Source organism: Nannospalax galili, unplaced genomic scaffold, assembly GCF_000622305.1.
Source record: "Nannospalax galili isolate Female #2095 unplaced genomic scaffold, S.galili_v1.0 scaffold272, whole genome shotgun sequence".
NCBI classification, from domain to species: Eukaryota; Metazoa; Chordata; class Mammalia; order Rodentia; family Spalacidae; genus Nannospalax; species Nannospalax galili.
Window position 1 is genome coordinate 1,407,329 of NW_008331836.1, and position 18,887 is coordinate 1,426,215.

General features: G+C 37.8%; 1 protein-coding gene across 1 annotated transcript in view; it reads right to left on the bottom strand.

The window, feature by feature from the left end:
* Gpc6 (glypican 6) overlaps positions 1 to 18,887 on the bottom strand; it is a 1,180,899-nt gene that overhangs the window by 855,539 nt on the left and 306,473 nt on the right. Inside the window, exon 2 of the mRNA XM_008827006.3 lies at positions 9,943 to 10,101. Coding sequence (XP_008825228.1) covers positions 9,943 to 10,101 — 159 coding nt within the window. The remainder of the gene's footprint in view (positions 1 to 9,942; positions 10,102 to 18,887) is intronic.

An 18,887-nucleotide genomic window follows, 5' to 3' on the forward strand; every position in this document is an offset into this window, starting at 1 on the left:
ATGTGTATGCATGTATTGCCTTGTATGTGTGAGTGCACCCATGTTGTGCAATGCCCATGGAGGACAGAAGAGCCTGTCAGACCCCCCAGAGCTGGGGTTATGGACAGTTGTTAGCTGCCATGTGGGTGCTGGGATTCAAACCGGGGTCTTCTGCAAGAACAGTCAGTGTTCTTAACCGCTGAGCCATCTCTCCAGCTCTATTTTATTATTTTTATTTTATGTGTGTGTGTGTGTGTGTATTGCCTGCATGTAGGTAAGTGCACCCATGTCATGCAATGCCCACGGAGGACAGAAGAGGCTGTCAGATCCCCTGGGACTGTAGTTACGGCAGTTGTTAGCTGCCATGTGGGTGCTGGCATTCAAACCTGGGTCTTCTGCAAGAACAGTCAGTATTCTTAACCGCTGCACTATCTCTCCAGCCCCTATTAGTAATAATTTTTAGGAAGTATTTTACACTGCCTTCTTAAGTTTGTGTTTTAATACAGTATTAACTAGCTTTTCGTCTGCATAACGGAAGACATGAGGTGGAAAACCTGAGTGGAGTAAAGGTTTATGTTGGCTCTGTTTTGGAGGCTCCAGTTCACACTCAATAGGCCCTGGAGTTTTGGTCCTGTGACAAGGCAACTTATTTTGGGAACCGGAGGGAGAACAAAACCATGCACCTCATAGCAACAAGAAAGCAAAAGAGAGAACAAGTCAGTGACCAGAGTCCCTCAGTTTCTTCTGAGGCCGATATCCAAAGATTTAAGTAATTCCTACTGGGTCCCAAAAGGTTTCCCATCTCTCTCATGTTCCACCTAACTGATCAAGCTTTTAATATACCAGGCACTGGGGAGACATTCAAAATCCAAACAATAAGAAGAGTTTTCTTTATTTTGATTAGCTACATTCTTATACATAAAATGGTACACACGGAATCATAGTGGGTATATAAAGATGGATCATCACTTTATAAGCAGGAACTGTTTGCACTGATCACCTAACAGTGGGACTCGGAGCAAAGCAAGCACAGAAGCCTGCAGAAGGTTAAGAGCTTTGATTGAATAAGTCCGATGCACCTTTATCATTGGAGATGTTGTGTTGTAATTTATCATGGAATAAACAAGAAATGAGAGCCACAAAGCCAGTTGACATTTTCCATTCCTTGAATCAACATGAAAATCTTAAATTCTGCATATACTCTATAGGGTTTAGAAAAAATAAACAACAAATGCTTTTTTTTTGTATAGGACTAGCGATATAGCTCAAGAGTCAGAGCATGTGAAAACCCATAAGTTCAATGCCCAGTACTCAACCAAATATTAGTAGTGTGGATATTTGGAAAGTAAAGAAAAGTTAGTACATTCTTATAAAATTCCATGCACCCAGCAATCATCTTTGATAGCATCCGCTTTCTGCCCACCCCATTTATATCTGTCCACCTTACACACTCTCTACTGATATGGCTATAATATTTTGGAGGATAGAGTTTCATCTACTTATTTCCTTCTTAATCTTGAATACTATAATATACAGTTTATTTGTTGGTTTCTGTTCTTTTCATTTTCTGTAGCTTTCCTATTTTTGTTGAGGAATGAGCAATTTTATAGTGTCACAGTACATGAAGTAAAATGTTTGTGCCCCCATGTCTTATCACTAAAGGAAGACCAAGTAACAGTTTTCTGTTTGTTTATTTGTTCTGTTTTAATTTGAAACAGGGTTTCTCTGCAGCACCAGTGGGTCTGGAACTTTTTAGACCAGGCTGACCTCCATCTCACAGAGATCTTCCTGCCTCTGCCTTCCAAGTCCGAGGATTAAAGGTGTGCACCACATGTCCAGCCCCAGGATAAGTCTCGTTATCCAAATCCCAGTTACAGAGCCTGCCAGTACCTTCTATTCCATTTCCCAGTGCCCACCTAACTGAAATGGAGAAGAATTCACCGGCATCACACTAACTCTGTGTAGTCAGACCAATCTATCCCACACGACTGTGTCAAAGACAAAAATGTTTCCAGCAAGCTCTAATTTATACACCCATTAAATATTTTTCTTGATTTCTCATTAAAATAAGAAAATCATCTTTCTCTATTCAGTGGCAGATCAATCTAACTAAAATAAAATTTATCCTGTAATTTACCCATACTTACTCAAAGGATTAGTGAGCCTGTGTCAGAGAGTGGAGACTTGCCTGCTCATTAACATTCATGGCCAAGAACCCTTCTGGTAGGGCTGGTTTCTGAGTCTGATAGAGCAATACTTAAAAGAAATTGGCTTGTCTGTGAAACAGCTGCTCAGCAAAGCCACTGTGCAAGGGAATTGGTGATAATAAGATGATAATATTTCAACTACACCGGGAGCATAATGTATTTTAAGTTACTTTGAGGTGTGGGGAAGAACCTCACAGAAGGCTTGAAGCAGTCCATTCACACTGTGAGACCTTAGGTTAGAAAGGTTTCCCAAAGACTAAAGGAGAGACTAAAAGAAAGTGAGGGTGGAGAAGAAAAGAAAGAAGAAAGAAAGGGAAGAAGGGAGGAAGTTATGGAGGAAAAGGAAAAAAGACCAGTTCAGTTTGAACAAGGATCTGGGCTCCTCATGAACCACATGTAAAGGAAACCTGTGAGTTTATTATTATCTTATTCATCATTATTTTTACCTTATTTGACATGGCACAAATACAAGGCAGTTCTGACTGACAATTGTTTCCTAGCTCTGTCAAAGCCAAGTCCCTGGTTAGTTCATTTTCCTTTTTTTTTTGAAAGTCTGCCCACCGGGAAAATTATCAGATTATTTTCCAATGCTAAGGGAACAGTTTTCTAATTTCTAAAACTCTGCCTAGCACATTCTGACTTCTAGAAGACTGTCCTTCATGTGGAACATAGGTCACGGTGGTGGTGGTGGGCAAACATAGAACCACTAAGCTACTTACTTCCTACAGTGGTTAACATTATAACCCTTTTGAATTATAGATAACTTAAGAGAGCAAAAGAACAAATAACATAAGAAATGGAAAGAAAACACCTGTATCTTCTTGAAACAACATCACAGAACAGGTCAATGTATATGTAAGTGTACATCTTTTTGATGCTATACATATATTGATTAATGTGCTTAGATATGAGTGATAGTTTTAGAAAACTTGTGACTGCTTGAATATGTTTTATTAAGAAAACACCTATTGCTTTTGAATTTCTGGGGATGTCCCTTAATGCAAAATGAAGCCAATTTGAACTATTAAATTTAACAATTTAAACTATTGTTTTGGAGTAGCAAGGAAACCAGATGAGAATTAAAGTTGACAGGGTTATAGAGACATTCAGTCTTTCCCCAGGTCTACCTCCATGCATTAGTATAATCCTTCACCCAATTGTTGGGAATGGCCATGACCATGAGTTTCAGTTTAGCCTATGGGTCCTAAGAAGACATCCATCAACTCCATTTAAGACTTAAATAGGCATCTCAACTCCACTGTCTGTCTTCGGGTCTCTAAACTTCACCTAGAGATAAGCATGCCCAAGCTAGAGTGTTGCTCCAAAATAATAACAGGAATGTGCAGTACACTTAACCAATCCATCATTCTGAATGATGTCAAGCAGAGAACGACTTATAACAGCCAAGTCACAGTGAAATAAAGAAGAATAGACAGTCCTTGTTTATGCCCTGAAATTATGTAGTTGTTACAAAACATGAACAGGCTGATGCAAGGGATAAGATGTTACTGTAGATTAGCTATATAGATATATTCTAGATATCAACAAACTATTGGTATTGGGTGAAAATTAGTAGTTAACAATATGTCCTAAGTACTTTGTGAGTATGCATAGAAATTTCTGGAGCCCTGTGCTTGCTGCCACTCCTCTAACTATTGCAATCTTACCCCATTGTTTAGGAGTTTGGGACTGATTGCTGCTAGGTAAAGAAGAGCTGACCTTCCTAAAACAAGGGCCTCCATCTCAAGGGATGGACTCACACTGGGGAATGTCTGGGGACACTGAGTTAACACAGTGGAACTTAGCAGGGATGACAGAGTATATTTGCTGTGGGCTGGGGGTGGGGGGCTTTCGGAGGGTGCCGGTGGGGATGGGAGTATAAAGATGATTAAAATTGATTGAGATGTTCTGTATGAAATACACAAAAATTCAATAAAAACAAACAAAAAATAAATAGGTAAAAACAAACAAATAAAAATGACAAGAAAAAAAAAAAAGAGCTTAGGACTGTCAGCTCTTCCCAGAAGTCTTTTTTGACACCTATACAGAGAAGACTTATTGCCTTCTCTTTATTTCAGAGTGCTTCTACTTAGGGTATAGAAGATCCTGCTTTTCTTACATTTTTATTTATTATGCTTTGATATATGGTCTCATGTATCCCAGGCTGGTCATCAACTTACTGTGTATATGAGACTGGTCTTGAATTCCATGATCTTCCTCCCTCCATCTCCTAAAGGTGGTATTACAAGTATGTACCATCATGCCTAGTTAAATCTGCCTTTAATGTTAGTTTAGTGCTTATTCTCTTTCAAGAGATAAACTACTACAAGCAATGAACATATTTTAGACATCATTAGTCATCTGTTTATCCACTGCACACTTCCCTCAATGTTTTCCCCTCTATGAGTCAAGGTTTTCAAACTGAAATTATACATGCATGCTCACACATGCGCGCACACACACACACACACACACACACACACACACACACACACACACACACACACACACACATACAATATCACTCATGTTACAGGAAATATAGAAAGTTCTACCACAATATGAAAAGCTACTTGATGTGTTGTTCTCATTCATAAAAGTGCATTCTCTGAGAAAATTGGACCATATTTTAAAGAAGTCATTACATTATTGTCATCTCTACAGTATACAGATGAGAAATGATATTTAAAAGGAAAGCATAAGCAGATTTGCAGTGTGAAAATATTACGCCTCAGTCCATAAATTATTTCTGCTTTTGATGCAATGGGTATTCTGAGGGTCTTACTACAGAGTAAGTTCTTCACGAGGATGGAAAATACTGTTCTTTTGTTTATATTTTGCTTTTAAAAATGCACTTGCTGCCAAAAATCTCTGGATAAATGTATACCACTAAAATGCATAAATAAGAACCAGAAAGAAAAGTAAAATAATAAGACCAAGAAGAAAATATTAAGCAAAAAATCTCACAGAAAGCTCCAAATATGAATAAATTTCAGACTGAATAAAGGGAAAAAATATCCTTTCAAGCAAAATTTCTTGCTTCTGAGTAATATGTCTTCTGCAGACACTCCTGGAGAAAGGGTGCCTACATCAGGCTAGAATCCACTGGGCTACTTAAGGTAAGGAAAATAAACGACAGGCTCCCATTGATTCAATAGCATTGTTTTTCCATTCCTTTTTAATTTGGGAACAACTTCCAACTGAATAATGTCTCTGTCTTTTCCAGAAAATATGGCTGGATTCTTTACACACCAATATTGCAATTGTTTTGCCAAAGAAGCATCAGTAGATATTTTTCCCATGTCTACTCAAAACAAATAGACCAAATATTGATTTCTTATATCACTACAATTTCAAGACTAATGTAGGGGTCATGTTACACTCTTGGCTTCCTCCTTCTTCCTCCTCTGTGGAAGCTTGGCAAGGCACTTTCCCTCTAGATGCTCCAGGCTCCTTGGGGAACTGGACTATATTTAGGTAAATAATTTTCCTGTTTAAGGATTAAAAACATCTCCAACTACTTTTTTTCTGACAATCATTTCCACTTCATCCCTGCAATAATTGGGGCAGGACAGGCAGGGAGATATGTGGATAGGGAGTTGGTTGAGTGTGAAAAATTGGCACATTTGGGAACTAGATTATGGGGAAGAGGTGACAGAGTGCAGTGACCAAGAAGGCATGTTCAACCTGGGATAGAATCTAGATTCTGCACTTGATAACTGTGTGACATTACACATAACTCTGATAGATGAAGTTAGCATCATGAGGAGCAGGACCAGGTGTTGTCTCTGGCTACTCTTATACTGTGAGGATGCTTCCTAATTCAAGACTCAAGCCCTATGAACTAGTCCTTAGAAGAATAAAAGCAGCATAGAGTTAGACACACATGTGAATTTGAAAAATCACTGGTCATTAAATGTAAAATAAAATTCTTGCTAAATGATTAGACAATGATGATCCCATCCATCCTTTGTTTGCATTTTACACATTGTTTGCATGGTTTTGAACTTCCGCCTGCATGAGGTATACGGTGAACACGAGGAGAGTGAAGTAAGGGAATTCGATGGGAAACACCATCAGGGGTACTTAGCTGGATTCCACTGCACAGTTTTAACCCTTGGAGAGTAACAGAAATGCTCAGCTTGGTGGCAAAACATGTTCAAAGCAACTCTGTCTTCTTTTGGCCCAACCAAAAGAGAGAGGGGCTTGAGGGCTTTTTATGGCCAGAGAATGAAACACACAAAAATCTTATGAAATGTTTGTAAAAGTATCAATGTTGTGAAGCTACCCCCCACACAAATATATGTGTAGATTATATATATCATCACATTTCAATTTTACAATCCTAAAGAAAAATAGTCATCTAGCTAATTTTCTGTAAAAGCATACAATTCCTGCAAGTAGCCATCTATATCTTTTCAATTCCTTATCTTTTAGCTTCCAATGTTAGTGCTAATGGGTCTATCAAGCTTAACATGGTGGTTTAGAAATGTTGGGAAAGAGCTCAGATTTACTCAGTGTTATCTCCCCATCATATAATAACTATTTCAGTTATAAATAGTATTATCTTCTTTTACCCAGAATATTAATTAAAAACCTGAGAAAAATATATAGCAACAACAGTATCTATATCTATATTTGTCTATCTATCATCTATCTATCTGTCTGTCTGTCTATATAGTTGCCAAATTTCTAGAGAATCATCACTGATGGGGTTTAAAGAGTGGGGAGGGAGACAGGTATTTCTTTTTTAAATTGTATTTATTATTTTTATGTGTACACATGCATTGCCTGCATGTAGGTAAGTGCACCCATGTCATGCAATGCCCTTGGAGATCAGAAGAGGCTGTCGAATCCCCTGAGGCTGGAGTTACAGACAGTTGTTAGCTGCCATGTGGGTGCTGAGATTTGAACCCAGATCTTCTACAAGAATAATCAATGTTCTTAACCTTTGAGCCATTAATCCAGCCCCAAGACAGGTATTTCTAACATAATAATAAGACACTATCAGAAAATATCACTGTGATTGGAGTTATGTTTTGAATATACCAAGGACTGTTCACACATATTAGGTATAACTGAGATTGTTGCTATACTTCATGAAAATTACTGTCCTCTGATCTGAAGTAAACAGTAGTTTCTTTCATGCAGCCAGGTATAGCTAACAAAGACACATGAAATACAAATGGCAAGTCTTAGACTTCTGAGAAAATGGGCCACAGGCAGAACCTTAAGTGGGACACTGTGGATCACAAGACCTTGGGAATAACACATATGGACTCATGACACTGTAAGTTTCTACAACTAAACTCCAAGACTTTCATTGTTTTTATGGAAGAAAATGGAACTCAGAAGTTAACATCACACAGCTGGTCCTAGCTAGATAGTTCTTCTGTGTCACAACCACTGATAATCACACACAAATGCCTGAAGAAGTGACTTTTCTTAAAAAGAAAGATGTGGGGGCACTTGGGTTACAGTTCAGTGGTACAGGCACTTGTCCAGCTGTTTCATTGCATACATCATCTTTCTCAAAAGGTTCAATGAACAAACCATCTTTGTGGGCTAGTAGGATAAATCACACAGTTACATAAGAGAACTTATTGCCAAAGAAAGGTCAGAAATTATGATTGTAAATTTTCAGTGCATATGTTTTATAATTATTTTTAAGAATGAGCTTTCAAAATCTGACTCATCTAGACAATACTAAGGTTTTGGTTAAAAAGCCTGTGTAAATCTGTCCTAAAATATCTTCTCTCCCATGGCATCTAATGCAAATGAAAGAAGGAGTTACTAAGGAATTCATCATACCCATGTCAGAGCCAATCTTGACAAAAAATCAATGTTCTGTCAAACTGATTGACATCAGACCCTGAAGTGCATTAGCACAATTAAAACACTTCTTTAAAGATGAAAAGAGATATTTCTTAATTAAAACAAAAGAGATGTACGATTAATTATTGTAGCTCCAAAGATATTAAAATTATTGCTACCAAAAGTCTGTACCTTGGCCTTGTTGAATAGCTTTATTTCTCTTGAAGCTATTTAACATCTAATACTTTTCTTATAATGAATCTGTATTCTTTACTGTGAATTGTACCCTGGAATTATCAGCATGATTTGGAGTACAACTTTGCAAAGGCCATTAGAGGTTTTTGGGGTTTTTTTTTCCCATAGACATAACTAAAAATCAGCAGCAGCTGATCACACTCACCTGATTTCTGTAACCAAGGACAAGATGTCTCAATTTGTAATGATAAATTGTAGGTGCCTAAACCCAAAGCCACATGTGGGGCTCCTGAATGCCACTGGATTGTAATCTGTCAAATAAGGACAATCCCCAAAACCTCCACCTTATTAGATTCAAGAGAAAAACATTCACAGCATCACACTTAAATAATGAGTTATTTTCACATAAGTCCACAGATAAAATTATATACAGAGCAAGAGAAATAAAGGACTCTGAGGGCACTGAAGCATCCTTGCAGAAAAGATACAGTTCCACTCACTTGCATGGAAAATGTAGTGACATTGGAGTACTAAAACGTCTATCTTTCCTAACTTGGAGAATTAATTTGAAAGAAATTAGTGTTACAATAATAAAGTGGCAATTAAACAGAATGTTTTACCTATTACACAGAAAACAGAAAGAAAAGCTTTGGCAAGTTGGCTCTGTTGTGCAGGTTGAGCAAAGTGTTGGAAATGACTGGAGGCTCTGTTTCCCTCAGGCAGTAGAATATGGGGAGCAGGGAAGGCCTAAACAATTTGCAAGTCTGGTTCACAATGAATCACAGTATAGTGCATCCAATTCTTAGACCACTAAGAACTACACATCTTCCAACAACACTACCCTGATTCTTATTCATATTTAAACTTTTGTTAAGAGTGAGATTGCATGGAATATTTTTTTCAAGATTCTGGTGAGAATATTCAAACTGAAATCACACCAATAATTCCCTTCCCTCTTTGTGCTTTCAAATACAAAAATATTTACTTAAAATTAGCATATGTAATGAAATAAGTTTGTTACAGTCATGAAATGAATGAGTCTCAATCCTATGCAGAATGTACCTGTTGCACATAATGTACCACATGTCAGTAGCCATTCAGACAAACCATCCTCTTAAAAGGAAGTGCTGATTCAAATAACTTTGTGACACAAGTTTGTTTTTTAATTTTTTAAAATTGTGCATTTCATACAGAACATCCCAAACAATCTTATTCATTTTTATGCCTGCATCCCAAATAGCACCCTCCCATAGCCTCCCCCTACCCCCTCTGGGGCCCATATACTCTGTCATCCCTGTTACTGGCCACTGTGTTGTCAATGCCCCCAGCCATTCCCCAGTTCGAGTCCATCCGCTGAGTCTAGTCAGCCTAACTAGAGTCCCTTGTTTTAGGAAGATCAGCTCTTCCTCATCTAGCAGCTATCAGTTGCCAATATTCCTTTAGATAAGGTTGGCACAAGTTTTTAAAAATAAAATTCCCATAGGAAAACTGAAGAGGAGCTAAAATGTAAGCTAAACTGGCCAGACACAAATACAAAACAGCTCTTTGTACTAAGATTTTTCCAAAATATTACTAGAAAATAACATACTGTCAAGAACGTTCATGCTTTTTCTAAAAATTGACAATACTATAAATGTGTAAGAGGGAATGAAAATCTTCCCCTTAAAAAGGCTTTTCCTTCAAGAATAAAATTCTTATTCAAAAACAGCCACATGAGAAACAGCAAAGCACACGCAGGTTCACCTACCATCAAATTTCTTGTGCCTTGACACAAACGTGGTGCGCACAAAATGGCTTGTCTCTTCTACAAGGTTTTCAAACTCCAGTTTGCTTTGTTGGCTTAACTTGTCTTCCATTTCTGTGGTGCAGCACGTATATTCCTGAGGACAGATTCGTAAGTGCTCCCCTGCAAGGAGAAGAAAGACAACGTCAGTATGAAATGTCAAGGATTTGGGATAGAATTGGGAAACTTTACTCAAATCCTGGGGGCACTTGTCCCCTTTCCTCCACTAGCCATCTGTCTGGACTCACTCTGGATCTCAGCATCTGTGCTTTTAACATTGCAGACACCTGTGAGACTTAAGTTAAACCTGATATTTAGTTTCTGTCCCCTTTATGTACGTGAATGCAAGTGCATAAAAACCCTCAAAACACCAAAGCTTTTTCCTACTTTTATTTGAAATTTACCAAATAACATCAGGTGACAGGAGAGATCAGAGTCTTAAACGTGTTTGTCTTTGGAAATGTCAACAGGGTGAAAGACTCGTGAGTTCCATCATCACAGTCTGTTAGGCAGCAGGGGCAAGAGATGTTGGTAATAGCTGCTGTGTTCTCCTGCCAGCCTGTCTGTGGGAATGCATAGGTGAGAGGGGGGTGTTTTTAATGGCAGCTCTCCTGTGTCGCACATTCTTCAGTTGACATTTCTTGTCAGATGGAAAATGTTCTCTTGGAAAGAAGAAGCCACTGATGGGTTTAATTAATGCTTATGTCATACTGAAATGTAGAATAAAAGGCAGTGAAAGTCTTGTATTTAAGGCAGCAGATTTATCTCTTGATATACTAGGCCACTTCTTTTGACAACACTGCTTTCTTTAGCACAACTGCAAGTAGAAGCTAATCCTTCACTGCATGAAATTAAAATAGAATATTATTGTACAGAATGTGAATTTCCAACACAGACAGCTTGGTTTGTGTCAAAAATGTTTATCAGAATATACAGAAGGGGGAAAAAAAGGAAAATCCACTCAATTATTTGCTACATAAAAACCAACATATTCTCCCTGACATGAAAGTTACTCTCGGGCATTGAAATGAAATGATCACTTAACGTTATGACTATAAAATTCACTTTTAATGTTTAACAGTACATATAAAAGTTTCACACAGCTCAGCATAAAATGTAGGGTATCTCATGCTTCTACACAGTTTTAAACTTGAGCTCCTACTGAAAACAAGACCCGGATGGAAAACATTCTTAAGATTATATAAAAGTTAGATTTTATAAGACTCCTAAGATGGTACGAGACCATAAAAATCACACGGATTTTTTATAAGGAAGGGAAGCATACCATTCTTGAGAGTAATAAACATCAAATTCAGGTTCATCGTTCTCTCTGAGGAGGAACTTGAAATTGAGACAAATATAAAGATATTTGGATACATGATCTTTTCTTTCTTAAGTTATTTGATGAGGGGCTAGAGAGATGGCTCAGCAGTCATGAGCACTGAGTGCTCTTGCAGAGGACCCAGGTTCGATTCCCAGCACCCACATGGCGGCTACGAACCGTCCTTAACTCCAGTTCCAGACAAATTCGTTGTCCTCTTCTGACTTCCGTGGCATTGTGTGACACGGGTGTACTCACATACATACAGGCAATACACTCATACACATAAAATAAAAATAATAAATAAAATACTTAAAAAGAAAACATTATTTGATAGAACCACAATCTTATATTATTTTTAATTTTATTATATAATCATATTTTGGAATAAACTTTGGAAATTTACCCTGAAAAGGTAGCAGGTCTTATAGTTTTGACAGAGAGAAGGGCAGAGGTTAGATGAAGAAAAAGAGCTGTCCTTCATATTCAGAAGTCAGTCTGGTCTTTTCACTTTCCTACTGCTCAGAAGCAACCTCATACAACACCAACCCAGAGCAGATTATCCCAAGTCCATAGTAAAATGAGAAAAAGCAAGGCAAATACAGGAAGTTGCAGAACGGGCTAAAAGGACATGCAGTCAGATCTTAAACTATGTTATTTTCTATGAAAGAAAATGAGACTGTTCCTCCGTCTATGTCCCCTTCAATTATGTCCTCTTTACGATGTCTTTTCCCCAAAGCCTACCCAGAAGCACATTTCCAGTCCAAGATGCTGTAATGACAGGAGAAATTTGATCCTGCCAAATCCCACTCTCTCCAAACATGGCCCTGGATCTGAAAACTGCTGAAATTAGACCTGGTAAATGGCGTGGTGGTTAAGGGCAGCAGATAGCAGGACCTCATTAGCCCACAAGAGACAGCCTCTGCAGATCTGCTACCACAAACTCACTGGCCTCAGAGGTTACAACTTGGGACCTCAGAGTGCAAATTCCAAGCAAACAACAGAAATGATGTTCCTGGAAGGGGATTTCAGACTCCCGTCAACTGTGTTCTCAGATTTTCTAGAACATCAGAACAACGAGAAAAATTACTACAGAGACTCTTTCCCAGTGGTAGGTGGGAAATCAGAGGGAGAAACTTTAAAGATGACAAAAATGTAACAGTGGCTTCAATTCCTAAACCTCCAAGTTCAAGCGATGAAAAGACAGCTTTTATTTCAGATTTGACCTTCTTCAGACTGTGTCAATGCTGTCCTATCCTCTATCTAAATGAAATCTAGTCAATTTGCTTGACTGGTACCGAGGCATTTGATTCCCTCAGTTGATGTGCCTTTATAATGCATCAGGTTGATTATCTGGGTCTCAGGACATTGCTTAAAAGAAATCATCAAAGGAAACAGATGTAGTGATGCAAAAATATTTCAGAATAACTTAAGGTTTAGCTAGAGTTTTCCAGACTTAAGACAATTTTCACTGGAGTCAACACACCTGAACTGAGTTAGTCTGAAATTCTTGTACCAGCCAATCATGAGTTGCTGAAGTAAAGGAACCAGCTTTATTTAATGGCTTGGTTCAAATTTCTTTAAGCTCAAATTCATTAAAAAATAAAAACACTTTTTAAAGATTTTTCATAGTAAGGAATTACTATAAGTGATCCTCTCATATTGTTCTTCTTTGGTGAAGTTCTTCAGCATTATAAAGAGAAATGTTCAAACTTTTGTCAAGCTTGAGAAAATTCAACTAATATTCTACCTTGGGGCTCATTCAAACAATCTCTATTGCTGTCACCCTTTGGTGTTGTCAATTTCTGATAAGGGCTTTAAATGCTAATTCTTGTGTTTCTAAAATTTTCACGTGAAATTTTACAAAAACATCCTTTTTGAATGCAACCAAGAAATTAGGAGTTTAAATTGATTTAGTCATTTGTACAAAGTGAATTTCCAACCCACTACTCTGGATGAGGCAGAGGAAAATTCCATAGGTCTTTTGTATCCATCAGTTGGCTGATTTTCATATGTCAGAGAAGCTGACTATGGAAGATCAGGTTAGAATGATCACAGAAGGACCAGGAACAAGAAAAATGGAGCATGGAATGAGCGATACTTGAAGGTCAGCAGGACTCCAGACAACCATGCTTTCCTCACATTGCACCTAACCTTGGCTCTGATATGTTATAAAATTATTATACTCGTATATAATTTGATCAATTTTAAAAATTCTTTTCTCCTTGTTCAAATATATATAACTTATTTATCGATACATTGAAAATTTTTAGACATATAAAAAACACTACCTGAACACAAGTTATTCTTGAATTTATATGGACAAGTAGCACCAAACAGACACACATATAGACCCAAAGCAACGCGCGCACGCACACACACACACACACCTCTTACACTATTTCTCAGCATTAATTTTAGAAATAATGAATAAAACTTCTCACAAAAAAGTTTTAATTCCTACAACTTTTCTGTTTCTACAGGGAACAACCCAGCAGAACTACAGCTGTGCATTACGAGACTCGTCAGACTATAACAGCAATAGTATTCCATGATCCAAAGTATATTATCAGCTATCATGGGACCCACACACATCTCTAACAAGGCTAAATGGAGCCTTTCAGCAAACTTATTGGGGGAGAGGGGGTTAGCGCTGACTTCTGCTTAAGTCTTCAGTTTGCCAACCTGCCGTACAGATTGTGAACTTGTCTAGCTCAGTCTCACATCACACAAAACTATGTATATATACATGTGTATGTGTACCTGTAAGTGTGTGGAGTTATATACAATTGGCTCTGTTTTTCTGAAGTGTTCTAATACACACACTTAAGGTTTTATAACCAGACAGTTCGAGTACCTTGACACTATCATGCCTGCCATTCAGTATTCCACAGAGGAGTTCATTCCAGGTGCCTAGGGCTATAAATTTTACCTAAAGCTTAGTACATGATAATTATTTTACTTTCATTGGTTTTGAATAGCAATACCTGAGATATCCTAAGTCAGTGCTGTGTTAGCAAATGCTTGGCCATCATATCTGCAGGTTTTTATTTTGTTGAATTTGATTTAGAAGCAATATACTTTCCAATGTAATTTCCAAATTACACCAATTTTCATAGTATAAATAGTTCCAATGTGGCTGATTTCTAGCAACCAAAATGATGTTCCCAGATGTTGACTTGGGAAGGGATATGCAGTAGCATCCATTATAGAGCACATCCTCACTCAAATCCAGCAGGCCTGGAGAGTGTAACTGGCAATAAAACAGCCAGAAAAGAATGAGTTTTGTATTTTCTCACTTTCATTTTAATGTGAGTTACTTAATTGTAAATTTATACAGTATAGTTATTTTTGTTTGTTTTGATTTGATGTTTTGTTTGTTTTGCATATTTGAAACAGGGACTAACTACATAGTCAAGACTGGTTTATATTCATTGCATAGCTATGCAGCTCAGCCTAATCTAAAATATACACATATACACATATAAAAAATTTATATATGTGTTGTACATTGTTGCCTGGCTCCTCTCTCTTAGTTAACTCTTGAAACCAATAGCAAAGCCTCTAGGCCCCCAGAATCATCCATTTTCACAGTCTACATAAAGATCTATGGGTGAAACACCCATTTGTTTCAATGGAAAATTGGCTCCTCACCATCATTCTCAACTGTCAGAGTACAGGAAAAATGTTCCTGAATTTCATGGGTGCAGCTTTACTATCATTTCTGGAAGATACTATCTAGCACTCCAGTCCTTTGGCTCTTACAATCTTTCCTCCCCTCTTCCACAATGCTCCCTGAACCTTAGATGTAGAGGTTGCATTTTTAGCATATCAGTGGGGTTGGGCACCCCATGGTCACTTATTCTCTGCATTTTGAACAGATGTAGATCTCTGAAACAGCCTTCATCTGTTGCAAAATAAGCTTCTTTGAGGAATGAGAGCTACACATATGGTTGTTTAAACAAGACCTGCATAATGACAACACAAGTAGGTACGCCAGTATGGATGGGGGAAATTTCACATGGTTCCACCTGCAGGTGAAGAGCTACAAGCAATGGATGAATGCCTAGAGAGGGAGAATCCATTTTCTTTAGGGAGAAGTTCCCTGATAGGTTATCCAATCCTAAGTGGGATTGGATATTTCCACATACATATTCATATGTGTGTATGTCCTAAACACATATACATATGAATACCACTAAGTGGACAAGTGGATATAGTTGGTTCTGTGTGTGTGTGCGTGCGTGTGTGTGTGTGTGTGTGTGTGTGTGTGTGTATGTACACAGACATATATATAACACTGTCCCATGCGTGTGCATGTGGAAGCCAGAAGTAGACTTTGGGTGACTTCATCGAGTGTCTTACAACTTAGTTTTTGAGACAGGGGCTCTTCACTGAATCTAGAGATCCTGTTTGAGCTAGATGGGCTAACAATTAAAGGAGAGGTCAAGAAATTGTGAGGGAGTGGGGGGTGTGGTCAGAGGAGCTGGATAGAGGAAAGGAAGAATTGGGAATGATGGAAATACAGTACTCATATACGAAGTTCCCAAAACGATTTAAAAAATTAAATTACATAAATAAATAAAAAGAGAAAGGAAGTGAAAGGAAAAAAGTTACATCAAAACTTTGAAAAATTGTTTCATCTTGGTATTGGTCATCTAAAAGATATTTCCTGGAGAGATAAAGAAGTGGATTGGCATAGTTATTCAAAATAGTACATGATGGCTCCTCTCCACTACACTAGCCACCACCAGTCACAACAGGGTTCTTAACTAAGGTGACTGAACTAAGTTCCAGACTGGCTACTATTCCAGGACAGAGAACCAGTTGAGAGAGAAGTTGTTGGTTAATGCAACAGGTATAAACAACCTGAAGTGTCCCATTCAATAGACATCTGTTTCTGTACTCTGTTATCAGATCCCAAGCTAGTAATTATGAGCCATTCTATTTCTTTCTCAGTACTCACTGCCTTAGTACAGGTCTTGGCAGAAGCTCCACTATAAAAATCGAATAGGCTGGGGATATAGCTTAGTTACAGAGTGCTTACCTGGCATGTATGAGGCCTCAGGTCCAAATCTCAGTATTACAAAAAACAAAACCCCAAATCAAAACCACAACAAAACCCTGAATGGAATGCATCTGAATGTTATTTTGTTCATTCATTCATTCATTCATTCCACAACACACCACATATAACATGATAGGTATAATGATTCATGTCAGAGGATATAAAGAGATCCTATACTTAAGAATCTCAGTCCAGTGTGAGCAGTCACATCTACGATTAAGTCTTCCCTAAAGATAAACACAAGTTGTATGACTGTATATATCTGGACATCAATCCATCTCCAAGACACTGATGCCTTAAAGACAATGTTAAGTACAGAGTCTATGATTATGACCTTGCCCCTTTGATATATAAAGTAAGCTTCAATTCAGGTAGGAACACCCAACTAGAACTTGTACCTGTTCATTTTGCCATGGGTCAACTGTCTTTAAAACAGGATGATCTGAAATCCTTTAGCAGATGGCTAAAGTTTCAGAGCTTATCATGCAAGTAGGGACATTTCTTGGAAACATTTTGTTACAGTTGCATATATTATATATGTATTAGGTTACAGTTTGTAATGAATTTCTTATGGTAAATTTGGGAAGAAAAACTGAATGGTGCAAGTTAAAAGCTGATATTTTATGCAAGCAGAGTTAGAAAGTGGAAAGACTAAAGGGCACATTGAAACATGCATAGTCACAGAGCCATAAATAGCTATTGCTCACTCAGATAGATTTGATGGACTTCATGTATGTTTTCTTCACCAATATCAAAAGGGCATCTATGGAATTATTCTAAAGCTGTCTATGCTTTCTAAAAATATTTATATAGGCTATTTTTTCATGTGTATTTCATAAACAAATATTCTCAGTGTTTCAAAATGAGTCTGTTTGTTAATCTCAAGCAGATAAATTTAAGTACCATGACTTAGAATATTACAAATCTCTTAATTCCCCACAATTCTTCTGGTACCCTTATCTGAGGAACTACCAAAAACATTCATATTCAGATGGTCAAAGGTGCCATGAATGTCACGTCTTGAATGGTGTGTTCTCAGATGTTTCACCCCATTTCCACATGTCATCTTTATGAGCCAGTTTGGCAAGATCTAGTTAAACATCTCCAAAACTGCTTGCCAAATGCACAGAAACGGTAATTCACTAGCTCCCAGCGACTTCCTATAACTCCTTTGACCGAGATGCGACTTATTCCCTTTGCTTTTTGTGACCCATATTTCATCCATCAAACCAACTGCCTCCTACAATTCACTAACAGATGATGAACAATTTCAAGTTTATTGCTGCTGGAATCCCACTCTCATCTTTGCTTACTCAAAGTTAGCCTTTTCTACAATTGGATTTGGTGATCCTGTGGTGATAGACAATAAACCAATTTACAAAGTGCTTGTTTTTGACCTTGATAACAGCAGATCAGCATTCCTACTAAATTATATGACAGCTCACTTGAAAACATAGGATTTACTGATCAAAGCTCAATAGCTGTAAACTAGTTCACAGGCTGATTCAGTACAGGGGCCAAGTCTAGGTGAGAGTGATTAAGAACCTAATCAAACTGAACTGCATGTAAGCTTTCATGAAAAATTATTTTCTTCTCCATAAAATACTGCAGTTTTAGTAGGCATCTGTAAAGACATGACTGCAGCACTGATTGTATCACATAGAAGAAAGCAATAAAAGGCAGAGTGGCTGGAAATGTCACAAGATCTATAGTGCAGCCTGCAAGTGTATATTTCACTAATTGTCTACCTCCATGACAATGAAACTCCATAATATCCAACCTTTTACAACTCATGGAGTCATTAATTTATGATAATTGCTTTAATTCCCACTAATCATTGAAGATGGATGCCCACAGGTAAATAGCATCAGTGTCTATTTCATAGATGACTGATGGGAGGCTGCCATAAGGGAGTAATGCCCTCATCCCCAGGCATTACTTTTGCAATTAATAAAGGGCAAGAGGTGGTTTTCTGAAACTTGTGTATAGGTACCTAGATCTTAAAATGGCACTGCTTCAGTGCTATAATAAATTCTAGCATCCTTTCTAACCTGGGGCTTTCAAATGTCAGCATTCAGGAGGCAGCAGTAGAGCCACGAATTATCATTAACAAATTTATGTGATTAAAGTTCAGCCATGTTTTTAAATAGAGAAGAATGAGGACCCTCAGGAAAAACAAGACCAATACCTCTCCTGGAACTAAAGCACATGTGCCATAGAGTCAGAGAGAAATGAGGGGCTGAGCTGTACGTACAGAATAAATTGAGGAAAGAAGACTGAAAATAGTTTAAAACCTTTAAAGATCTCTAAGTGAATAAAATAATTTTTTATCCAATGAAATCTCAAATAATCTCAATAGAAATACATAGGTGACAGTGGGAATACTCGTTGCCTCCCCTTCATCTTGTTCTCTCTGTCTTTGACTCTTCCTTAGACTGCCCTCCAAGGAGACAGAACTGACAGTGATGTATATATCCTATAATGCTGAGGAACACTGAGAGCATCCCTGCAGTGACCCAG